This window comes from Motacilla alba, chromosome 2 (genome assembly GCF_015832195.1).
Source record: "Motacilla alba alba isolate MOTALB_02 chromosome 2, Motacilla_alba_V1.0_pri, whole genome shotgun sequence".
NCBI lineage: Eukaryota > Metazoa > Chordata > Aves > Passeriformes > Motacillidae > Motacilla > Motacilla alba.
Window position 1 is genome coordinate 24,609,213 of NC_052017.1, and position 26,622 is coordinate 24,635,834.

At 41.5% G+C, this 26,622-nt stretch overlaps 1 protein-coding gene across 7 annotated transcripts in view; it reads left to right on the forward strand.

The window, feature by feature from the left end:
* DYNC1I1 (dynein cytoplasmic 1 intermediate chain 1) overlaps window positions 1–25,029 on the forward strand; it is a 185,939-nt gene extending 160,910 nt beyond the window's left edge. For all 7 annotated transcript variants that reach the window (XM_038127778.1, XM_038127774.1, XM_038127776.1 and 4 more), the window contains 3 exons: window positions 339–479; window positions 6,722–6,847; window positions 24,062–25,029. In XM_038127778.1, coding sequence (XP_037983706.1) covers window positions 339–479; window positions 6,722–6,847; window positions 24,062–24,172 — 378 coding nt within the window. In that variant the 3' untranslated portion in view covers window positions 24,173–25,029. The remainder of the gene's footprint in view (window positions 1–338; window positions 480–6,721; window positions 6,848–24,061) is intronic.
* Window positions 25,030–26,622: the final 1,593 nt, after the last annotated feature.

The window sequence follows — 26,622 nt, forward strand, 5'->3', positions numbered from 1 at the left end:
GCGCGCCCGGCTCGGGAGGGAGCGGTGGTCCGTGCCCGCTGCCTCCCGCACCGCCCCCCGCACCCCCTCCCGCCGCCAGGGTGCCGGCCGGGAGCGGGCGCGGGCGCTCTCCCCGCCCCGTCATCCGCGCGTCCCACACCCCTCACACCGGGCATCTCATTTATCCCACCGGACAGTTGTTGCCCCATTAAAGCGCAGTCCCGCCCTTCGCGGAGGACCTTTCATCTGGGGAAGTTTTATGGCACTTTGTAAATGTGCAAAGTTTTTAATTAGACTCGCCAGACAGCCCCAGGCAGCACTAGCGCCACGAAGTCTTCATGCCGCTCTCTGCTTTACAGCACAACAAGCCGCTCTACTCCTTTGAAGACAATGCCGACTATGTCTACGATGTCATGTGGTCGCCAGTGCATCCCGCGCTCTTCGCCTGCGTGGACGGGATGGGGCGCCTGGATCTGTGGAACCTGAATAACGACACCGAGGTGAGGCGGCTCGGCGGCGGTGGGAAGGCGCGGGCGGGCGGGCAGCGGGGCGCCGGGCGAGACCTTAACCCTGTGAGAGCCGGCAGTGCCGGGCACCCCTCGCCATCCTCCCCGCCGGGCCTGCGAGAGGCGCAACGCTCCCTCGGGGCGGGGACAACCCGGCGTCGGCCGCCGCCCGCGCCCCGGGGCGCGGCGGGGAGGGGAGGGTAAGGGAGGGCAGGTCCCGCTGCCGGGGGCGACCGCCCGTCCCCCTCTCCCGCCTGCCGTCCCTCCTTCCCTCCCTCCCGCCTCCCTCGCTGCCTCCCCCGCGGCGGGGCTGCTGCGCTCGGTACCTGTCAGGGGCGGGCGGGCCGACTCCGGCACCCCCGGCAGAAAGCCAGCGCAATTAAATGCCGCGGTGCCGGCTCGGGGAGGAGGCTCCTTCCCCCTCTGTTATTTTAAGGTGCACTTTTAAACCGCGCCCGTTCTGCAGTTGTTTTGGGGTTTTTTTGATTGTTTTTTGGGGGGTTGTTGTTGTTTTTTGTTTTTTTTTTTATCCCCTCACCCGGTTTCTGACGTTCCAAGAGCCACGTTTGCCATTCCGGCCCCAACCCAGGGGTCACACCTTGGCAGCCCGGGCACGCCGCCACTGACTGCCCGCGGGGACCGGGCTCGTGTTGGACCGCGAGACTTGCTCTCCCTCTGAGTTTATTATCCTCTGCGCCACAGTCTCTGGGGACTGGAGCTTGGAAGCCCCGTGCCAGTGCCTCCAGCGTATCCGAAACTAAGCGTGTGCCCCTGCATCTCCCCTGACATCCTGCCTTTGAGTCACTTGGTACCCTGCTGCAGTCTTTTAAAGCACAGGGCATCTCTCTCACATGTAATTTGGGGCTTTACACCCTCACCCTTTTTTTAATCTTAAACTTTGGTGTGGAACTTAAAGGTACAAATGCAAATAACTTACCTTTTCTTTCCACTGCTATTAGCTAAACGGTGGGGGCCATTGGAAAGGAAAGGTCTCACGTTTGAATTTCACTGGTGAGAAAAGGTTAATCCAAACACTTTTAGCAAGGATTGCGACTGATAAACGCTGTTTTTTAAAAAGTATCTCTCTAAACGTGCCAAACCTCGGGGTTTTCCTCTTATTATTTCAAATTTTAAAAAACAGCAGAGGCTTAAATTGATACTGGTTTTTTTGGATTTGAGTTTCACCCAAAAATGATTTTCAGAAAACCTGTTACCACCTTAGATAGCCAGTAATCAGTTTCCAGCACAAAAAAATTGAAGTATTTTTCCATGCACTAAGTCTTCCTTGTTTTTACTTAATGCAATGTAAAACTAAGAACAAACAGACTGTAAAAAAAAATAAAAGGGCACCTATTAGCTGGTGAGTTTCTTTTTATGTCCCAAAAAAAGAGAAGATGGAAGAACAAGCTGCAGTATTTTCCTCCTTACACCCTATTTTTAATTTATTTTTTTTTAAGATTAGTTGGATCATTAATATACCTTTCACATAAACCTGCACTACGTTTCAGTCAGAGTAAAATACGGGCGCCTTTTATGGCTTCCAGTGAGTGGTGCGTGCCATAAATAAGCACGGACAGGTAAGAGGAACCAGCACCGGGCACTGCACTGTCAAGGAGAGCACTGAGGCCTTTTGAAGTGCTCTGAGCAGGAAGCAGTGCAGCCTTTTTAATTAGAGCACATACAGCTGGAGGATATTCAGGAGGAGTCTCCTAAGAATTTATTTTGGGAAGGGAGGGACATATCCTTCAGGTGTTCTCATTAATGCAGGCTTAAACACAGAGCATAAAACCCAGCATTTTGAGAAGAAAAAAAACCCCTTTCCCCCCAAGTACCAGGACTGAAATTGAAATCAACTGATGTTTTGCCATTTTACTCAAGGAGACCATAATTTCTTTCCAAAAAATTAGTCTGGACTGCTTGATCCCATTCCCATCAATAATAAGGCTGTACGTAGCAAACCGCTGCTGCTTTCAGTGTGTTTACATATAAATATATAGGAACATCAAAAAAAAAGAATTAATTTCAAGCTTCATCCTGCTTTTATTCTGCATGCAAGGCCACCCCCTGATTTCACAAATTATTTCCGTTCTCAGAGGTCAAAATCAGCTCTCATGTAGGATCAGACTGGACCTATTTCCATGGTGTCCGAGCTTTGTGTTTTTATGAGAATCAAATTTGGGTCACTGGACACAGAAATATAATTTGCTTTCCTTACTGAGCAGTGATGAAACAAATAAAAACATCAGTATAAATGATAAACTGACAGATTCTGAATAGATGTGAAGTTTTGTTATGCAGGAGAAGCAACAAAAGTATCTCTGAAAGAGAGAACTGCAAACAGTTCTTCTAAGCATCATAACTGAAAGTGATCGTTGTTTGCCTTTACCCTCTATCTGGTAGGTCATAATTAGCTAATAATTTTCCAGATTTCTGTAATTGATTATGCCGTTTAAGTCTGCACAGCTATTTGCTAAGAAAAACTCCTTGTCAGCACTTCTGCCTCTGTAATAAGAGATCTTGAAACACCTATTTTTCAGATCGTTATTACTTTTAGATGTCAGATATGTGATGTCAAAGTATTTGTGAAGACAGTAGAAAATGACAGGTCTATTACTGTGTTTAACTGCTAGCTATTGATAAAAATCTCTGTGTAAGAACTAGATGTGATTGTTATTAAGGAGTCCTGGCTTTGTTTAATTTGGGGAATAAGCCACATTAATATTTAGGTATCATTTTGAAAATCAATTAAGAAAAGACCTGGGTTTAGATACAATATGCTACCTTCAAATTTTTGAATCACAGCAGAGTTTCCACTAGTGTTGCTCTCGGTATTTATTGGTAACATTTTTCCTGAGAGCTGGATGCTTTCTGACCAAATAATTTAGATCGTTGGACTGTACCAAGGATTTAATCAGTGTAATAATTCTTTTCAAAATCTCATTGCAAAGTTGCAAGGCTATTGGTGTACTTCATGTTTATTTCTGCATATCAGAAATTATTTTTGTAATAGCAAGGAAGTACATCACGTTTTCTTTTATATCTGATAAATGCATATCAAAAAAAGATGAAAAGAAAAAAATCCTTACCCACTCCATCATTCTTTTGCAAACTGAATATTATTTTTATGGATCAGTGTAATGAGGTTTGCAAAAAGCTTCAGGATAGCAAATGCTGTTTTCTTACCAATGTATCCGTAACATTTATTTTTTGATCAAGATTGGAGAGGATCTCTTGGTGCTTGATGAGTCTTATTTATGTACGAGCTGATACGAAACTGACTTCCAAAGTCACTTATTTCTTCTGCGTTATCCTGTCAGATGTTTCTCAGTTTTTTTGTATGTTGTACCTTAGCTTTTAAAGTGTGAGGATGGTGTCTGTATCTAGAAACAGGTAACAGATGTATTTGCAAGCAGGTTTTGACACTACATAGGCAATGAAAATAATAATAAAAAGCTGTATTCTAATCGTGCAGGTTTTTCTGACTGCATCTTTCTTAATCTCTTATCTGTTAAAATTTCATTTCAAAATTGTTTAAAATCTGACAAGCACCAACTTCACAGAATTTATAAGGCATTTCAAATGTGATTTTAAAAACATAATGCTACCATTATAAATAAACTCTTACCTTGAAATCTAAAATAGGCATGTGTAATTTAAACTATCACTACTGAGAACAGACAAATCTATTTTAAGATACTATGGTTTGATTATATTTCTCTCCATATCACTGGAGAAAACGCTTTTTCTTTGGATTTTTAAAGACTGTTTCAGTATTGCTTTTTATTTTGTTAGATAGCTTTGTGGATTAGTAACAGGATTTTTCAAAACCATTAGGTTTTTAAAAAAGAATGGGTTGTGTCTTGTGTCTGCGGCATTTGTGCTTATTTTTATGTGGAGAACTGAAAGAATGCAGTATTAACAACAACAAAAAATAAACCCCCAAAAACAAAAACCTAAACCAAGCCCCAGCTCTAGAGTTATGTATTACAGCCTCCTGAAAGATTTTGTGAAAATTCAATGCCCTAAATATACACTGTATATTTGCACATGAAACATATATCTGTGATCTGCAGCTTTCTGAGAAATGTAGCTGGTTAGTGGCTCAGTCCTCTAAAATGTGGCATTTAGCTGTTTGAAAAAATTCAATCCCAAATGTTATGAAATTAACTTTGTCTGGATTTTTTTTTTCTCAGAAATCCATGATCACAGCACTAAAACTTGCTTATTTTCTACTGTGATTTTTATCGTGGATCAATGACTCTATGTCAGCTTACGGCCATTGACTGTTCTTAGGTAAAAGACCCGGGACAAGGAGTTAGTGCATGCCAGCTTTTTTGGGTAATACTGCCTTGGACAGGACCTGGGCCTTGCACAATGGGGAGATGAGTCCAGTAATTATTTGCATTTGAATAACTTCCTAAAGGGGGGGGAGGATGGTATCTGCTTTCTGATTGGTGTCCAGCATTATTTCTACATAATTCATCATTCTGCAAACAAAATCCTCCTGCGTTTCTCTTGTGGGGCTCACGACACTACTGTGAAGCCCTTTGCCGAGATGATGCTTTAGCTGTGGCAGAATCCTTGCGCTTGAGGTGCCAGTTGGTTTGGCAGCCTGGTGTCAGGGTTGGTGAGAGGGAGCAGGGAGCCTCTCGGGGGAGAGTCAAGGGAAGCAGCCCAGATTCCCGGTCCTTGTCCAGCTGCTGGCGTGGCAGTGCACGCGCTGCGGCTGCAGCGAGAGTCTCGGCAAGTCTGCAGAGGTTTGGCTTCCTGCTGTCACTCATCTGGTGTGACACAATGAAGGCATTAGAGCTGAGGAGGAGAGTGGCATAGGAGCTGTACAATGTTCATTTTAAAATTATTTTTCTCCAGGGTCTTTAGACCTGTCTCAGTTCTCACAGTCAGAGAACCGAGATGAAGTCAGTGAAGTACTGGTTTTGTTAATCTTGCCAGTTTGTCAGTGTTCAGACCAGGGTTTAGTATGACCTTCAAGCTGCTTTCTTCCTGCTCCTGCTGCACTGTACTGCCAATGAGGACAGAAGGAGTACCTGTCACTCCTCCCAGCATAGCCGGGACTCTGGTTCTTGTCCAGCTACCTCTTTTTAACCTGGACTGCTCTCCATTCTATACCCATTTATAGATCCTGGGACACTCCCTTGTCATCTCACAATGTTACCGAAACCTTTTCCCACCAGATGGATGCAGTGGAGGAGTTGTTTTTGCAGCTATCCTATCCCATTTGCCTTGACCTGAAAGACACTGAAACTAAAAAGTCTTGTTTGGAAGAGTGTTATGCCAAGCTACAGGCTCCTTGCTCAGGCAGGTTCTCTCCTATTAAAGGCGGCTGGGTGGAGCATTAGTAGGCTTGCAGGTTACTGTCATTTGTCATATGAGGTGACCTAAATCAACTATCTGGGACAAACACCCACACAGTTCCTTCCTCCTGCAGCATCTTTTGATGCCCTCATTCCAGCGTAGATGACAAACACTTCTCTTGAGATCATGTTCATTGCTTTATTCATCCCACGCATTAACCAGAATCTTTATGTGTTCTTGTGGATCACCTGTTAAGTTGGTTTACTTGGGGCAGGGAGGGGGTTTAGGAATTAGACAGCATCCAAGTGTATTTAAAGCAGAAGTAATGTCCTGGGGATGTAAAAGAGAATTGTGGGAATATATTGTAGGAGTTCCAAAATGTCAGCTCAGCTGTTCTCACTTCTGCCATGTGCTCACTCTAAAGTGATTAGCTCAGGACTTTTCTGATAGAATACCTAAGTTTCAACCTCTGCATCTAGCCACAGAGGTGAGTATGGATTCAAAGGATGTGTCAGCATGAATACAGAGATGTGTCTGCTGACTGTCAGGTTATCTGGGCTTGAGTCAGAAGCCAGGCCAGGACTGAAGCCAAATCCTGCTCTCAGTTGGTTCTTGGTCATGTTAGTGACTTTTTAGAAGAAAATATTTGGTGTTGCATGTTTCCAGGGCTAAGGAGGAAAACATGGTTTCACTTACTGCCCTTTACTGTTCATTCCAAGCAATCTCTTACTCTTCTCTCTTTTTAGCACATCATCACAGAAGCAATGAATCCTTTTGCTTTTTTTTTTCTCACCCCAATGAGAGTTGTTCGCTTCTTCCAGCAATGCCAAGGGACTTTGACTCATCCAGGACATTCAAAACTGACCCCTGGGTTTGTCGGCAGTGTGATTTTATTGTCATTCCTGTTCCTATTGTTTCAACAGGTTCCCACAGCCAGTGTCACCATAGAAGGAGCGTCTGCCCTCAACCGTGTCCGCTGGGCCCAGGCTGGGAAGGAGGTAGCAGTTGGTGATTCAGAAGGCCGCATATGGGTCTATGATGTTGGAGAGGTATCTTCTGTTGGGATTCTTTTGTGGTTTGTTTGGTTTTTTGGGGTTTTGTGTTTTGTTTTTAAGCTCAACTCCTGGAGACTGCTACGTCCAAGTTTAAGAAAAAAATCTGTCTTATTCTTTCAGTGGAGTTCTCCTTGAATTTTGGTTGCCAACAGTGTTAATCGTAAAGCTACCTTGCAAAAGAGTTAACTTCTTGAAGTCTCATGACAGAAGTCTCTTTTAAAAGCTTTCAGTCTTTTTCAAGCTGTTTTTTATAATGATCCTGTGGGTACATTTGGAACAAATTAAAAGAACATAAAGAAAAAATTGAGGTGCAAAAGGAGGCTGTGCTGTTCTAAAATTGGTCCTAAAGGGTTTACCTTTTATACTCCAGTATCTCTTATTGCTGTAAGTTTTTGTCAGCATGACCTGCATAGAATGCATCTGTTCATTTGATTCCGCTTCTTATGTCTGAATATGTGCAAAAAAAGTATTAACAGGAGGAAATGAGAGGTGTCATTTTGAAGGATAGTAGGGGCATGCGTGATAGACTATAGCAGGATGCATATTCTGTGTCTAAGGCTGCTCTCAATTCACCCTGATACATCTCTATAGCAAGCATCTAAACTGCAGTGTGTTTGGCAGTGATGAATCTAACACTTTGTTGATGAATGCCGTATAAAAGTGTTCCATCAGCATTACAATCCCTTGGAACAGGTAAGGGTGAATCTCTGAGCAATCAGCTTTTATGTAGAGAATTTGTTTTCCATCATTATCTGTGATAGGATACTGAGATACACATCTCTACACAGTAGGGAAACATTATAGAATGCATACAGAATTATCTGTAACTCTCACAAAGTGATTTTATGGCCCATAGCAAAATTGCTTGTGCATGACTCATATTTTTGGATTTCATTCGCTAGTGCAGGAGTTGCCCTTCCTCACAAATGTTTGTTGAAAGTTCTTGCCATGTTGTTAGCATAATCTCTAAATTGTCTAAGGTTACTGTGCTCAGATTTCCACTGTGACACTGGCAGGTCAGCTGTTTTTATTTATTTTTCGTTTTGCACGATTGTTCTGTCTTTCAAGTGATATGACAGGCTGTGGAAATGTCTTTGATGACAGCACAGTCTGATCTTGTCTGAGAGTCTAGACAGGCTGTAGAAATGTCTCTTTTTGCATATCATACACCAAATCATTCATAGGACTATTTACTCCTGCAAGCTCACCCAGAAGAAAATAGCGTTCTATGCAGAAGTTGGTAATATTGAAGTTTTTGACCTTTCCTGTGTATAATAAGACGTCATCTTGCAAAATGAGTCATAGTGATACACTCAAATGAAAAAGACAAATTTATATTACTTGGAAAAGAAAACAGAGTAGTTCAACAGTATTGATTTGTGTGAGTCCAGTGCAGTGTCACATAGAGAGTTCTGCTTCAGGGATGTTGCCTGCCCTGCCCCTGCAGAGCCTCAGTGTCTCCAGCTCAGCTCCGTATGCGCTTAAGTAAACCGATGGATGTCTGTCCACACGGCCACTGAGAGACCATTGCCAATCCTGCTCTGCTGTAATGAATGAAGGAGCTCATTAATTTGTCCTGGTTCAGTCAGGCAGTATCAGTCTCTGCAGTAATTCCTGCATGAAATTGAGCAGAGGTCATCTGGGCTGCAGCACTGCTGGGGCTGCTGTGTTGTTAGTGCCATTTTCTGGTTTAAAAGAGAAGGGTGCTCATATATTCTCTAGCCCAACTGTTGTCACCATAAAGCCTCTAGTGAGGCTTTTTGTAGAACAAGAGCCTGGAACCAAGGGCATGTACAGTGAGTAGCAGCCTCTTGGGTCATTAAGCCTCTGGGCCAGTCTGTAAAGAGCTCTTTGATGAGAGATTCCGTCCTTAGCTGTCCTCAGGCATGACGCATGGGGGATTCACAGTGCACGTACACTCTTGGAAGTGTCTGGTACAGAAATACGGCAGCCTTTAAGGATTTTGCTTTACTTCACTGTGCAGACACTGGCCAGTTTTTGGCTCAGCTGGGGTCCTTCTTTGACTGTCCTTTTTGTAGGGGTTTGATTCTGGGATCTGATGGGGCTGGTGTGACAGTTTAGGAAGAAAAGTTCTTCTCCTGCCAGTCATCCTTAGCCACATCCCTTGCTGCCCAGTTTTTGTGCAGGTAGAAGGGTTTGTCACCATTCGTATTGTGCAGAGAAAGACAGATCAGTAGAGAAGTATGTATTTGTTTGTTTGTCTGTTTGTTTGTTTGTTTTTTGGGCTGTTTTTCTCCATGAAATGACTCACATGGGAGTAGACGAGGGAGCCTGTAGCTGGGGTCAAGGGGCTGGGAGCTGGACTATACAGCACCCAGCAGCAGCTAACTTTCCTGTTTGACCCAGCACTATTACAAATCCTGACACTAAGCTGTGAAAGTTGAGCTTTCAGCAGCAGCACTCTCCTCATCTCCTACAACATCAGCTTCTGAAAAGGCCTCATCACTGGAAGAACTCATCTCAGCCTGGCTGATAACTCAGTAGCATCCACTTGTTTGAAGGTGCATCTCCCTGATTTGGGAAGATGGGTGTGATTACTTGCATTAGAAAGTTAGCAGGCCACTTTACAAAGACCCTAAATACACTCACCAAAATTATTAATGCTCCACTTATACTGCACCTTTTTAAAAACCTTCGTTTACTTGTGGCTGTTCCAAATGTCAGATTAGATCAGCTGTAAACTCATAAAGCACTAGTTCCAGCAGAAGAAAGAAATACTGTATTTGTATTTTAATACAGCATCGTATCTTTGAATTTCACCTTACTAGAGAAACAGTTTTTCTTACCTGTTTCTTAGACAACATTGACTCTGTGAATTTTAATCAGAGCAGAAAACATCAGGCTATCAACCATTAAGGAAAAAATTAGGTGGTAAGAATTTTTACTTTGATAGATTCATCACAGTTTTAAGGAACTATCCTAGAGAGCAGTAAAGTTTACTGCAGCTATTAACCGATATGGTATAAAAAGAAAACATATGACCTAAGTGAAAAGCATAAGACATAAGGCCTAACCTTGCGTCCTTTGTGAAGGTAAGGAGTGTAGGATCAGGGCTGTTTTCACTTGTGTAAGAATTTAGGATTTGACCCATGTTGATATGTTATGCAGTCATGGTCTTTATGACAACAAGAAATGTCAGACACATGAAGAACACGGCAGGGTCCATGACCAGGGAGTTAAAAATAATGGTGACACTTTCAGTTAGGCTGTATAGTGTTATCTCCTTTGACTATGTACTTTTAGTTGTTTGATTTTGGCATCACATCTGAAAATAACTGAACACATTTATTTTCACAGTGAGGGGTCTATTTTCTCCTCTATGCGTGTGCTTTATGCCCATTAGCATTAATGGGAGTTACACACACACAATTCCAGCAGAGAGGAGACTTAAACAGTCCATATAGATGTGCTCTTGTGGATCAGTAAGCCCTGTTTTAAAGAATGTGAATTATGAAATGAAATAAAAACCCAAACATGCAAAAATCTGATTGTTTCAGTATGATGGGATCTTAAACTAATACATATAACCAATCATTGTATATACACTTTAGTCTCTGTAATATCTAAATATTCAAACTTCTGCTGGCATAGTAGTTGTGATATTATTATTGTGATAACTTGTATAATTTAGCTCCTGTGGCCTTACGGCTTCTTTACTGGGCAGCAAGTTTTCTGTATGGTAGAAGCTGATTTTAACAGAACATGGACCACTGCCTATAGATTTATTCACATGTTCAGGTGATTGATAGTTAGACCTAACTGCATGTCTGTTTTGCAGATCTGTTTTCTAGAAAGCTTGCTCCCATTGTGCACGCTTCAGTGATGTTACACAGTGCCTGCTGTCAAAAATATTCTCTAACAACCATGTTTGTTGCTTACTGTGCTTATTGCAAATGCTCTTTGCACCTTTGCTTGTAAAAGAAGCAGCTTGTCATCCACCTTCTATTATTTCTTTTTTTTTCTCGTTTATCTCTTCCAGGTCATATTCTGCTTGCACTGTGAGTATGTAGGTAGAAACTGTGAGTCAATGACTTATTATTTCATTCTAATAAAATATAAAACAAGTTTGCAGCACAGGATCACAGAATTTGAAACTGTAATCACAAGGGGCATAATGCAGTACATTATTTTGCTAAAGTGGTTACAGGACAAACTATTGCATCTGTTTGGCAGTCTCTCAGACAGTTACTTCTAGTCATGCTTTGAACAGGCAACTAGTGTGACAGGTGGACTGGAGAGAAGTAAGAAAATGTCTTTCTCAAAACCTTTCAGGAAGCCTGGCTCTGCCAACAAAGCAGTTACCTGGTATTGTTTCTACAGTTGTTTCCTCTGTCCTTGTTTCCTTGCAGTGAAACCAAAGTCCCACGGATGTTTATGTGACTTTGTTACGTTGCAGAGTTAATGCTGCCTTAAGCCTTTTTAGGGCTGCTGTATTAGGTTGTTTGTGTACTTCCCCATTTGCTCCATCATAGGTGTTAATCCCATATCTCATTTTCAAGTACATGACCAGCGAGGGAGGAGCTGGTAACTGCCCTGAAGTACATGGATGAAGTGGTACAGTAAGGATATCCTGCTGGTGCCTATAAAATAATTTCCTTTGATTCCAGCAGCCTTTAACAGCTGCTCTGAGATTCTTAGGGTTCTAGACAGAAACAAAAGTATATTTGTGACCAGCTCTCACATTTTGGTATGACTACTGAGTCACTTTTTCTTCTGGCTAGAGTGGGGAAGCATTTGTACTTTGTACTTCTGTCTTGTGATCCCTGTGTTTCACTGTAGATTTCATACATAAAACACATATCCAGCGTCTCTTTCAAGAAGTTAATAACTGCTGTGGCCCAGCAAGAGAAATATGAAGCTAGGTTTTGTGTCATGTAGTTACTCAGGTAGATTTTCCAGTAGGTTTGCTTTTGCCCTCATAAAGCTTCTGTATTTATATCATAAATATATATATATAAATAAATATATATATCATAAGCTTCTGTAGAGCATAAATTGAGTTGGGAAATTTTTTTTTTTGCCACAAAAGCAGAGTTGAGACTCACCATAAAATATTTTATTTTAAAATCTGTGTTGAATTACAAGTATTCTTGGAACACAGATAAATGGCTCACGCACATATCATGGAGGCAAATTTCAGCAATAATAAGGGGTTGTGCTTACAACCACGTTTTATTCAAAAACATTCAAAGATTAAGTAAGACGCAGTAGTTACAACAACATGCAGAATCCAGGCATAAAGGATAATTAAATTTCATCGTTGATATTTCTGCTAGGGAGGCTGGAACCCTGGCCTCAGAGAATTTTAAAAACATGTTTTAACAAAGCAGAATGTCTTAAGAATTGTTGGAAAATGTAAAGAACTGTGGTTTTGATTTGCTTCCTTTTTTCCCCCCAGTTTTATAAGTTGAAAGATTTTAAAACTGGAAGCATTTAGAGATGACAAAAAAAAAATTCCAGGAACTTCAACTTTTTACTTGAATAATGTCTGAAATATTGAGCAGAACAAGCTCCTTGTCCCTCATCATTTCTTTTGACTGATATAGCCTGTATTCACAAAGGGATTTTTGAAGTAGGGTAAATAAGAACTCCCTAATGAAAAAAATGCACTAGTTTGAAATCAGTCAATTTAATTACTGTGTTTTATGAAGGCCATTACCCATTGCTGATTACTAGGGTGATAAAATCTTTAAGCTTTGGTAGCCTCCATAGGGGGTGAGCTGATCTAAGTAGAGCAAAGTCCAGTCATTATCACCCTAAATACTTGTGTTTCTCATTACAATATTCATTACTTTAGGTTACTGTGAACGCTTTGAGGTCTTTATGTAAGCACTGGTTTATTCCTCTGTAGAAAAACAATGTTATGTTGATAAGTTAAAACCAAGTGTTTATATACCTCTACAGTTTAAAATGAGGCTTAGCTATATCCATACATAGAAATGCATTGGTTTATACCTCTGAGTATAAATTTCCCTATACACACCTATTGATGGCTGTTTGCTTGTCAGTGAGGTTGTATTAGTCTGATAAGAAATGGAAAGGGATATGAGTTACCTTGTTATTTCAGTCTGTTTGGGTACTTAAAGGAGCTGGAATGGAGGCTTATGTTCCTAATAACAATCTTTATTAGGGAAGTACTTTTCAAGAGGGAAAACTGAGCCGTGATCTAATTAATCTGAGTTACCTAAGGCTGGTTACTGAGGATTGGAGATCTTTATCTCCAGTGCCAGCCTGGGCCCTTGTGCTTCCCTTTCTCTGCCACCTCTTGCGTATCATATGGCATCACTGGCTCTCTGCCCTTCTCAGTCTCCCTCATTGTGGGTTTCAGACTTACAAAGCAGCTTCATAAACTGGTGTTGCTTAAAAGATCAAAACTTTGCAAATGCTCTTTGCACTTTTGGTTATAAAAGAAGCAGCCTCTCATCCAGCTTCTATTATTTATTTTTCCCTTTTTTTTCCCATTTATCTCTTCCAGGTCACATTCTACTTCGCACTGTGAGTGCAAAATCCCTTATTCTTATGTTGAAAAAAGTATTTTATTTTAAAAAGGAACTCTTGAAATGTGTCTGAGATGGATGTGGATGTGGGTTACGGGGAGAGGAGAGTAGCCTGTAGAAAGGGACAGAAGAACTTGGTGTGACTAAGCCAGGGAAGCATGAGCCTGGTGGTAATATAGATGCTCCATGTTCTTGCAGAGTGCTTGGGACCAGAGGAGGAGACCTAGTGGAGCTGAGGACATGCTGCCACCAGCGCATGTGGCTGCAAGCTGCCCATGTATTCATTTGAGTCAAAAATTAGAAGAATATTTTTAACTATCAGAAGGCTGAAGTCCTAGAGTGGGTAGAGATGGTGAGACAAACATCCTCTCAAAGCGGAGCCTATCCCCAGGATTTTGTGACGTGCTTGTGTGTGATGCAGACATGGGTCACACCTGGTGTACAGGGTCACTCTCCTGCCTATGCACGGGTGTTTGCTTGTTCTTGGCAACAACAGTTTCTTCTGTTTCTCTCTCTAGATCAATGGACGTGAAATTCTACTTCCATTTTACTGTCTGAATGTTACTTGTTAGAATTAAAAGAGGAAGTGTCAGATTTTTAATGGAAGTACCTTTTTTTCTCATTTGTTGATTAGACAGTGAAATGAAATGGGTATTAGTGAAAACAGACAGAAAGGGTGGGGGGTTTAAATGGTCATCTTAAAAAATCAGTTGATTCTTTATTCTTAGCTTCCACTCGCTTATGATGAAATATTTCAGCAGTTCTCTAGAGACAGCTTAGTAGCTCCTCAGAGAATTTCATGGGGTAAAAAGACATAAGTTTCCAATATCATACAAATATCTTTTAGAAGAATTATTCAATGTTTCATTGTATGAAATAAAAATCTTAAGAAACCTAGTTAAGAAACCTTAAGAAACCTAGAAACCAACAAAACTCTGGCCCTACTCCTTTTTATTCATTTGCACACTACTTTTAAAGCTGACTCATGTTTCCTTTTCCTTTGCAAAGGCCCAGATCCTCCCCCTGCAGAGAGGATCAGAGAGAACAAGCCACATGTGACAGGAGTTAATACGTAGCTTAATACACTATTGGAAGGCACTCAGATAACAAAGTGATGAGAGGAGCAGAAGAGAATCTGTAAGAGATCATTCCCTTTCTGCACAGTGCAGCCTGCAGGAGGGGGAGAAGGGAGAGAGCTCTGTGTGACAGTCTTCCTGCTGGTATTTTCCTGCTGAGCTGGGAAGCACTGTAAAGGGCAAGAGAAAAAGAGCAAAGGGAAGCCCAGATGGGCCATACCCATCTGTGCACACAGACGCTACTCAGGCTTCACTTCTAGTTCCTCAGTTACTGCTTCTCCTGAAAATTTGTCAAGAGGCTTAGTGCAAAATAGAATCTGGGTCCAGGCTTTCTGTGGTAGCTGTAGCTGAGACAGCTTTAGCTGGTCTGCCCCTATCCTAACCCTGTATTGTCCCCCACTATGGGGGACCACAGCTGTAGTCAGTGCATGTTAGCTGTGTCACAGGGTATGTATTTTAAGTATCTAGTTAGTCTACTGGGTGACATTTTCTCTGAAATTTTTTGTCCCTTTTCTGATGTAAAAAGAAATGTTACTGAAAAATGTCCATAGCTGTAAGTAACAGAGAGTATGGAAGAGGAGATTTGCCAAGTATGAAATTTAGTTTAAGCTCAGTTTGTGTGCAGCAATTTGCAAATTTCAAGAAATCCATGACTTATCATTGTGGTGTTAAAATACTTCTGAGACAAGGGCTGTTTTGTAAAATTAATTTTTTTTCAGGGGGCTTCTGTGGTTTCAACCTGTCACATCCAGTAGCAGTTTTCATTTTGAGAATCCTTAACTATGTTTTCAATCTTTATGGGTTGCAGAATGGTCTGTATTTTAAACATATAAAAAATACTTAATTCGTGACTTGGAAAGTAACAGTTAAAATATCAACTGAGGATAACTCTGGGCCTTAATACATCCTATTTTGCAGCTAAAATTCTATATTCTGTGTTTAATTTAAATGTGAAATCTATACTGCAGTGCCTAAGTGATGGAAGAATCCATGTCTGAAATGAAAAAAAAAAAGAAACAGCAAAATAAACCCCACTGCTATTTCATGATGGATGAGCTCTTGCAGATAAAGGGATGTGTACAAAATCTCAGAGAAAGCAGCAACTCTCCTGCTGACTAAAATCTTTGAGCAGTTTATAAGCTGCTGTTGTGAGAGTCCATTTGCCAGCTGAGAGCCAGAAAGCTGTGGCAGAAGTCCTTTACAGTTCCTGTTCTGACAGGTTTCCTGGCATGAATCATGGCATGGACATGGCCAGCTTGGTCTGGAGGGGAAGCAAGCTGAGCTGAGTATGATTTATTTCTTCCCTGAGGCAACAGTCCTTCATGCAGCTGAACTTCCAGGGAGGCACCTTTGCCAGTGCAGCCACCCCACAAGCTGAAATTCTGGTATTTCAAGTGAGAATGATGGGCTCATTCTTCCAATCAATGTAGTTGTCAGTAAAAAAAAAACAAAAACAACAGTAGGTATTGGAAAGAACAGGTCGAGGGCTCCTTACCTTCTAGTTTAGTTCATTTCGTATTTCTAGGCTTACTTGTGCAATGATGACAACTGATAACATAATTTGGTAGAGGAGGAATCCTGATGCCTTAGCTCCAAATGTTAAATGTCCTGAAATGCATGTCAAAAATTCCAGGACTTTTCAGTGACTTTGAGAAATGACAGTTGGAGCATGCCTGAGATCCCCATGGGAGGTGAACGGCAAGGCAGCATGCCTTACTATTTTTCTCAAAAATGCCACCTGTAAATTGGTGGCATTACAGAAGAAATGGAATGGCAGGAACTGCAAGAACTTTGTTGCTTAGGGCACCACCTCTGTTGAAGCAAAATTGTGAGCTTTCCTCAAGCATGGCAGATGCTCTTTCTGCTCTTTCTGCTGATTACCTCATTTGTTTCCAAGAACTTACAGGCCAGTTCTCTGCCACTGCAAGTATCCCTTGAAGGAGATGCATAAGAGATGCTCCTCTCATTATGACTGGTGAAAGCAGTGGGCTGAAGAACAAGCTATAAACTTGTAGTCAGCCATAGTATTTTAAAAATAAGAGGTGATTTAAGGAAATCAAAGTTTTTGAAATTTCAGTTTGAAGTCAACTCTTTCAGGATGACTGATGATTACTGAATGTTTTATCCTCTGTAGTCGATATAAGGTGCAGCATTTTTGTGTGTTAGTTGAGGGAGGCATAATCTGTTTTGTAGCCTGGACATCATTCCTTCTGGTTAATTCAGGAGAGCCTAAGCCAGCTCTGGTTTTGGAGGTGGAACTGTAGCATTGTCTACAATTAAAGATACTTTCCAATTCCTTGTTTTCTTTTCTATATGTTCTATCAAGTTGTAATCCTTCAGGCTGAAGTTTTCCATAATTGGTGTTTGCTTCTAGCACAGGTTTTGTTGTTTCTTACTTATTTTTTTCTTTTTTAAGATTAAAGACAGTACCATAACACAAAATTAATAACACGCTCAAATTGAGGGAGTTAGTCTTAACTCTGACATTTCTTATCTTTGAAGTGTTACAGTCTGCAGTTTTAATGTTCAGTTAACATGCATTTATGTGTCACGTATGTATAATTTACGGGCTATGTTTTATTTTGTTCTCCTGTTAGACTGGCATCAAGATGACTGATGCAGACAAAGAGTATTAAGTTTGGGAAAGATTTAATGAGCATTCAAATGTTCAGTTCCTATGTAGGCCCTTTGTACAGCATATCTTTGCACATTACATATAAATTATTAAAATAACACTATTGTTAGCTTGGTATTCAAAACGTAGTTTAGCATCAACTGTGTAACAATTCAGAAGTTACTGTTCTTCTTAGAAGAAAAAAGTCAGAGTTTGCTGAAAATTGATTCAGATTTTGTTTAAGTTGGGGGGTTTTGATATAAGCTAATATTTTGTCTTTTTTTTTTACTAAGGCAGCACTAGTTAAATCAGACCCTGCTGGTGAATTGCAAAGAAATAAATCACAACAGACATTAATCTAGATGAGGGCTAAGTAATTAACTTCATAGAAGGGTGGTGTATATTCTGTCTGTGACACTAGACTGACTGCTGTGCATAGAATAAATGGAGTATTTCGGTTGCCTATGGTATTCCACCCCTTCAATTAAGTAAACAAATATATATAGAGCTACTCTTGAGTGTATCCTTTGTGGTCTAAACACTGTATCCTATTAAAATCATCTGCATGCAGTATGTGGGGTTTGAGTTCCTGCCAGTGGTTTCATCCATTGTTAACAGTGATGCTCGGCTCTCCCAAGAGTTAAATACAGTGGTACTTTAGTTATGTGGAGAGGGTGCTCTTGGTTACTTTGGTGGCCATTTCCCTGCATATTACCTCCCACTTTGTTTCCATCCATGTGTGTGGCATAGGGTGTTGCCTGAAAAAATATAGGCTTTTTCAGGAAATAAAATATCCATGTAGTTGAGAAAAATATCAAAGGCAGCTGTAATTGATTCTGGGGGGCAAGACCAGGGCCATGATAGGTGTGTTCCTGCCTGCTCTATGTGTGTATCAAGATATTTAATATTTACATTTTCATATCTGTTTTCACCTCAGCAATAGTGACACAACATCTGTTGAGCTCCAGAAGATAGGATCAGTTCTGAAAGTGGAACTGTAATTGTTCATTGTTGTTTGTATTGCGATCCTCATTCTGCAAGTGATTGTTCTACTTTTTAGAAATCATCAAGTTCAAGTAGTTATAGTTTATCATCATGAAACACATTTTTACCTACAATGTTATAACTGCATTCAGATGTTAATCCACTGCTCGAAGTATTTGCAGCAGATTTATTTTCAGCACTTATACGGACAATATAGGTTGACAAAAATTTTGCTCAGAGAAAATACAGCTAAAACTACATTTGCCTGGAGCTATGTTTGTTTGATGATGCTGTTAAATTGAATTGAAGGAATATTAAAATGGTGATAAGCCATACACACAAATAACTTAGTGTGAAGTCTGAGATTTTAGTCACTAGTTAACCAGACTTGCCACAAACTTGGATTAATCTGAGTATTTTGTAAGTTTTAATTAGCTATCTCTTCAAAGAGTGTTTAACTTGCCTTTCTAAAAAATTGTAATAGCAACAGGATATTTTAGAACATCAATTTTTATATAGTTTTTATTTTGCCTGCTAGATATGAGATTTTATGGCATATACAGCTCTATGGAAGCAAAGACAAGTAAACAGAATTGTCTAAAATAAGATCACCCTTTGCCTCCAAACAGCAACGAGCCCAAATGTAACTTAAAAAGATGCGTGTTAATCAGAACGTGTCTGACCTTTTGGAGCATAGTGATTAGCTATAGGACAGCCATCAATTTAGATCAGAACAATCTTGTTCTTAACATAAAAATAAGAAAGCATTGTGCTTCCGCGAAATGTTTTGAATGGGTCACATATTTTTGAACTGGGAACCGCTGTCACCCTTGGAGTGTATCTTGGACCACCATGCCGGCTCGTCTGCACACTTGTAATTGAAAACAGTGTGTGGCACCGGGGCGGCGCGGGCCGCTGCAGCCACAGGCTCAGGCTCTGGCAGATCTTGCGAGCCGTGGTGTAGCTGCTCGTTGTCAGGTTCTCCCCTTACACCTGTGTCCACAGGACCGGTGGGTCAGAAGTGTTACAGGCCGTGCTGGTTGGAGAGCTCTGCCCCTTCACAACAACCTCGCAGTCACTGACAATGCTGAGGAGGTTCTTCCCATGGCTCTTTTTGCTTTGAGGCTTCTGAGCTCTAGGTGAAGCCAAAAAAAGAGTGACTACTAAACTGGTGACTGGGATCACACAGTTATTTCACCACTGATCGAGTGCTGCAGGGTATGAGCTAGTGTCTCGGTGACAGGTAAATACCCCCATGAGGTACGGTCCTTCAAAGGAAATGGGACAGGTTCAACATAGACAACTGTGCTCCCTTTGAGCTTATACAACACTGGTTCCTCTGAAGTGGAGGTGGCTGCTGCTGCTGAAACTGCATTTCGATTCCTTCTCGGGAGAGTCCACTGCCCTCAAAGGAGAGCTGTGATGGACAAGAGCTTAGAGGCATGAAGACAGGAGGAGTTTGTCCATTCCCATCCCAAAGATTTAGAGGCTTCAGGGAAGGCAAGGAGCCAGAAATAAAGTGAAATATCCTCAATGAATAATTCATTGGCTGGAAAGTGTTTTTTTAGGGAAACTGAAGCTATACAGGGATTTAGACAAATTCAGCTGAAACACTCTCAGCCATAAAAAAGATGGATAGGAGGGAAATATACAAAAGTCTTGAAATACGTTGTAATATCTTGTTTCAACCGTCTGGATAGATTCCTTTAAAAGGCACATTCAAAGATTTGGGAGTTTTGTCTCAAAATCTCTCCTCTTCTTCTCTCCTTCTCTGCTTCTTTCCTTTTCTCCTTTTCCTTTTCCTTTTCTTCCCTTTTCCCTAACTTTAAAGAGCAAATGTTCTTGAAGGTGTTAATTTATCTGAAAATGAAATTTATGTTGATTTGTATCTTCAGGCACTGTTTTTTTGATCCTTTCCTGCTTGCTAGGATTGACTCAGAGCTCTGACAGCATCAAGAGATGTCTGGCCAGAGCATCTCCTTTTCCTGAGTTCTGTCACAGTTTTCAGAGTAATAGTGTTCAGTGAAGTTGCTAATTGCACAGTTTCTAGGAAAACACAGAAATACAGCTTGTGTTTGTCAAATCTCTGGTGTATGGATTGGAAGGTCTGCACACAGAGGAAGTCTCTGGCTCCAGGACAAGGTGGAGGAGGCTGGTTTTGGTGAAGTTCACATACCTGGTGCTGCCTGTGCTCCCTGGTGAGCCTCAGGGACGGGGATCTCTGTTGCATGCCTACCAGATGCACATAAACCGTCTTCTTGGTCAGTCCTAGTGGGGAGCGAGGCATGTTTTAGGGCAGGAAAGCTGACAGGTAAGTGAAGTGCTTGGCTAGAGTGATCTCCCAAGAAACAGAAGCTTCAGAAGGTTCAAGAGCTCTGTGAGACACAGTTTGATTGTGTACTGGATAAATCATGTAGAATGGTGACACATCAGCAAGGCAAGGACGGGTGCTTGTCAGGAAGATCCTGGCAGCCATTTTTCATATATAATACTAGTTTTCCTCACTAGAATTACTGTTTGATGCAACTTAAATGTACCATGATGTTAAAGCTGAAGCAGTGTGAGTAATTCAGTCAATTAATTAGGTGTGGGTAGCATTTGCCTTTCAGTGTAAAGGGATCAGAGGAAAACACTTAATAGCTTATATGTTGTTCTGCTCAATACCTTAGCATCAGTTCATTCAAATAACCTGACCCAAATAAGTTATTATATTATTATGCTTTGGTGAACATTTCTACCCTGCATCAACATCATGATATGAAAGTTAACACATGCTGCTTTGTAGTAACTAGAAGTGGACAGAGAAATTGCCACATGAGTGAGGAACACCCAGATAGTTCTAAACCTCTGCCCTTCCTCCATGGAGTATCTCCTAATTTCTTCTACCTCTGCCCTGGTATTTGCAGGAAAAACACGTGCAGAAAAGCTAAGAGGGAGATCCCACAGATAGACTCAGGTCTCCAGCACTTGTGGGTGACAGTGTACCCAGATGAAGGAGCTTGAATGGAAAATGACTGGAAGGGGAGCAGTAATCCAGAGAAGAATTTGAATTGGAGTTTGTGGATACTTTGTTTTTATTTGTGGTCTTTTCCTGTATAACTGTTGTGGTTTATTATTGGGGCCTTTGTAGAAGGAATGGGTTTGGAGGATAAAAGACAATTTTTCCTTTGACTTTATTATTGCCAAGGTTTCCCTTTGCATCCCTGAGGAATTTATATTAGAGAGGTTTATTCTATTAACAGTCTGTTAGCAGGATTGGCCCCTTGTTGAAAGCATGATGCAGTGCATGAGATTAAATAAGGTAAATAAGATGAAGTTGTAAGGAATTAGGTGGCATGTGGGCATTGAATATTTTTTCCTCTGTGCTAAAGGTATTGACTTCGGTCATGAATTGCTTTGTGAACTGAGTCACTAGAAATGGCCCAGACATTGCTAACACTGTCAGCTAAAAATAACATATGTAATGCATGCATTCCTGGGAAGACACTTCAAGTTTGAGATACCAAGTTGTTTTAATAGCCTGGACTTTGATTTTATTTGTCTGTGGCCATGCTGTGGAGTAAAGGCAATTAAATCATCTCAATGTCATAAATATATTTAATTTTTTTCTTTAGAATGACATATGTTCTTTTTCAACCACTTAATACAAGGTAATGCTGTTAAAGACTAGAAGACAAGGAGCAGTGATGCTTTATTAAATTCAGAAAGTCCTTTGCCTAGGATATTGCTCCACTTAAAAGATTTTTCTACTTGAAATCAGTGAGACTCATTTCATTCAAGAGATGGACAAATGGTAGTGCTGTACACATCAGAAGAAATGAAATCTTTTAGGAGATGTGGTAATAACAGGGAGATGGTTGCATGGCTGGTTTTGGTTCCATCTCTGATAGCAGGATCTCTGCACTGCCCCTTCCTACTACACAGAAGCCAGTCTAGGTGTGTGGCTGTGGCCAAATGTGTGCTACAGGTACTTGTTGGCTGGTGTGCTGACCTCTCTTCTGGTGCTACAGTTCCTTCTGCTGAAGGATTTTGAAAGAACAGTGTGGTCTTTCAAATGCAGGTCATCCCAGATCCACATCTGTGTATGTGAGCGTGAAAGACAGCTAAAATGATTTACTCCTGTAACTCTGGTCTCCATTCCTGGGAGAAGTAAAGGAGAAAAATGCCAGAAGTGGAAGACAAAGAATGGAAAACCCAGAGACTGCAACGATGCCTATATTAATTGGGCTGACATGGCTTTTTCACAGGCTGCATTTCTTAGTCTGTGGCCTGAGCCAATGCTAACTGTACTATATTTTGTGTTTCAACGGGCAGAACCCTAAACTTGCACACCAGCCGTTCATAATGTAACTCAGTCACTGATACACATGTATAATACATGTGTAATACATGGGAAGTGTTAAAAAACACACTGTGTTTTCTGCAAAAGACTGGATGTAGAAGCAAAGCTAGAGAAAAAATAATTGGGAAAAAACCTGATAATCACCAGTGAGATACGGAGATGTTTAGATCTTGTATTGCAAATTCTTGTCCATACGATTAACACTTGCAGCAGCATATGTGGAGCTTCTACATGCAGGTAATCTTGGACATACACACAATCTCTTTCCCCAGCTGGGTCATGTCCTTTTCTTAGTCTCCAATTCTGTGTATCCAGTCAAGATGTAATGAGAAGAGAATAATTTGACTGTTTTCCAGTATACAATGCCTCATGGGTACCTATGATCTACTAGTGCCACGTGGACACAGTTAGCTGACCAACTTGACACTTCTTGTGGTGTATTAAAATATTTAAGTCAATTCAGATTGAATACTGGGTAGTACAGACTGGATTAGCTATAGTTGCACCCAATCTTCAGTCCAAAGGCATCCATTTGCTAAGGTGGACAGCACTTTATTATAGTTTCCTGTAGTTTCCAAAACAGTTGCCTTCTTCAGTACCAAGCAGTGTGCAATGTCTTGAAACAGTTATTCTTTCGTATTAAATGCAGGACGTGATCACAGCGCTTCAGGAGGGTAGTAAAAACTTATACGGATCATGTGGATACTTGCTGCTGTTTTCTGGAATTTGGCTTAATGAAAACAAAGTTGAGAAAAGTGCTTGTTTGGTTTTGGTGTTTTGTTTTGGTGTTTTTTTCTATTTAATTATCTCAATCCCAGCTTGCATTATCTTCCAGAAATTGCAGTATTGGATCCAGCTGGAAATGACTGCAATATTATTTTGCCATAGCACTAAAGCATTTTGTCTGGAAGTTCAGCTATTTAGATTACATGTCCCTCTTGAAACCTAATGTTCAAGAGCTCTTCATTAGAAACATCAATGGTATTAAATGAAAATGGATCTTGCATGATGACATAAAAAAATCAGACTAGTAATACAGTATCCCAGTTGGTATAACATTTCCATTGTAATGCATTTCCTTTAACTGTGAATTCTTTAACATAGAGGAGGGTAACTAAAATAATACAATATATTTATTTTACTACTTAGAGCTTTAATGAACTTCAGGGAAATAGCTTCAACAGAGTGTTTTAAAAGCTCTGTTACCTTGTGCACAGTGACCTGGGTCCTGCAAACAATTACACTCAGGCACAGGCTTGCTGACTGCCAATGGCCAGCTTGTATGCGTAAAGTGAAACATACAAATGCATACATGTAGAGCTCAAGGCCTTGCTCTAGTAGGGAAGATCTGAAATATTTTAACCTAGGGGTAGATTTTGCAGCAACGCACAAAATCAAGCAGATAAAGCCTTTTGCTCTGCCACTGACTAAAGGCTCGTTCTGGCTGGTACTTGAATAGGAAACTGCCAGATGTGCCATGTGAACTTGGCCACACTTCGCAGGGGCCAGCCCCAGCGGGTTGGTGAGGCACATGCCTTGGTGCTTCACTGTGTACAGCCACGCTGATTGCGGTAGGAGCTCTCCTCAAAGGAGGTGCCTCAGTTTTGGGCCAGGGTGAGAACCAGTCCTGCACTGTCTGTGTCTCAGTTAATTCTCTGCTGGTTTGTCCTGCAGCTGGCTGTTCCACACAATGACGAATGGACGCGCTTTGCCCGGACCTTGGTGGAGATCCGTGCCAACCGAGCTGACAGCGAAGAAGAGGGGGCGGTGGAGCTCTCGGCATAGAGGGAGAGGAGCAGCGCCGGCCAGAACAGCAGCTTCCCCTGCTGAGTACGCCAGCGTTCAGTGTCAGAGTCAGTCTTGCTGTGGCTTTTGATGCCAGTGTACATGCCAGTATTGCTCAAAGCATTCCATATTAATCACACTGCTTTACACAAGGCTGAAAATATCCAGAGCATTTTCATACTTTATATTTCTGTCTGAAAAGTAAGAAAGAAAAGACAAATCAACCCTTTATGGGTTTAGTTGTTGCCTTTTAACTACTTAGTAGCTGTATTTAATAGCTAGGAACCCCTGGTTAAACTTGTGCTCACATTGCCCTTCTGGCATAGTCCTATTAAATCCATATGAAGCCAGATATGATTATGTGCAGATGTGGTGTGCTTCACTGTATGGGACTGGGCCAAAGACTTTAGATGTGGTGTATCACATGGTGACTTACATTATGAATGGATGTACTATACGAAAGTTGCTGCTCCTTATTTATTGCGGTGTGCTGCATGGAACATATTTATTTGAAAGCATTAAAATAAACGATCCTAAAGCATGTGCGTAATGAGAGAACTGCATTGTCTGTGTGCTGCTGTAGAGGTTACATTAAAGTCCACGTAACAATTACAGTACATCAGTTGTGCTTAAGATGTAAGATCTTTAAAGGTTGGCTTGAGTGGATGGAATTAGCTCCCTTTCCTTTTTTTTTTTTTAAGATGCCTATTATTTCTAGGCACTTTAACTATATTTCAGATACAGTTGGTCACTGATACTTGTCATGCAAGTTAACACTAATAGTCTGACAAAGGGTTGTGGTTCCCAAGTATGACACCAGTATTGCCAATAAAATGTATCAGGCTTGTTCTGTTGCAGTGTGGTTGATCTTTCCTTGCCAGCAGTGCTCAGCATGTTCATTACCAGTCACTGGTGAGGCATTGGGTAAATATGACTGCCCAGACACACAGAAAACTCATGCAGCTGCTCTGTAAATAGATACCTTCGGCACTGGGACTGCCCAGGAATGGACCTGCGTGGATCAGACCCTGCTACCAGTTTTCCATGGGCAAGCACTAAGATTGCATGTCAGCTTCTAGGCTAATTTTTATTTTCCCTCCATGCTTACTTGCACACACATGCACACACAGAGCAGCAGCATGCTGCCATATATGCTGAAAGAAAAGGAATAGGAGAGACAAGGCCTCCTTGGACTGTCTTGAGAGACAGGTTGGGACAGGGGACAGAGCAACAAGTTCCTTTATGACAATCTTTTGTGGCTTGAGCAAAGAAACAGAGTGCAGACTGGTCTTATTGGGTGCTGTGGCTCAGATGGATGTTGGTGGTGAGGCTGCTTGATACATCCATGTTACAACACTCTGCTGAGCCAGAGGACTGCTCTGACATCTGGGTTTAGCAGTGGTTCACATTTAGGGGCATGGAGGTAAACCAAGTTTGACAAGAAAGATCTTGCACATTAAGTTTCTCGACCCGTTGCTACAGCTCGTCTTTGGGCAGCCATGTTGAGGAATGAACACATCATGTGATCATGTCTGGGGCTATGGCCCGATCCAGATGCACTGGGAAGTCTGCACTGCTAAAGCCAGAGTAGGCTGAGAAAATGAATCCTTTGGAAAAGTTGCATTTCCCTTATCTTCTTGGTGGTTAGAGGCACATCCCTGTGAGAGTGCATGGGCTACTTTCATCTTCATGGCAGAACCTGCAACTATCTCCCAGTGCCCATGGAAGTGTCCTGCCACTGGGCTGTGGGGAGCATCTTTGCCCAGAAGGCCTAGTACACAGCAGAGATATATCAGTCATTTTCGGGTGGCACCCTGAGATTGGAGCCATGTGTTAGAGAACTTTTTGTTCCTGCTGCTCCCATGGGTGCTTTGGGAGTTGTCCTGAAGAACCAGTGTAGCACTTCTATAGCTTAAAGGTGAATGCTAACAAACAGCCTGGTGAAACAACTGTAAAGGAGCAGTTTAGATATCATCTCTGGGTTTTTTCCCCCAGTTTTGCCCTGTTTTTGTTTCAGAAACCGTAAGTGTTGTCTGTATACATGGATGAGGCAGAAGTGGTTCAGAGTGGAAGAGGGGGAAGCACACTTGGTTCTCAGTGGGTCACAAGACCAGGAACATATGCACAGGTGGATACACAGCAAAGTACTGCCATCATGGGAGGCACAGGTGGGAACCCACTACCCTTCCCCTCCAATGTGGAATAGCTGCACATTGCAAAGTGTGAGGACACCATCTGAGAGTGCCTGTGGTGTAATGGGAAGGGCATGCCGCCAATGTTGTCTTCCATTCATCATAATCAGTGCAGTGGGAACAGTTGGCAAATTTGCTTCTACTTTTTCCATATTACTATTCAGCTTTTGGAACCTAAGGGGGGGGAGGGTCCTGCATGTTCATGTCCAAGTTCTCCCTACTTTATAGCATTAATAGCTTCTGAAATGGTTTTAAGAG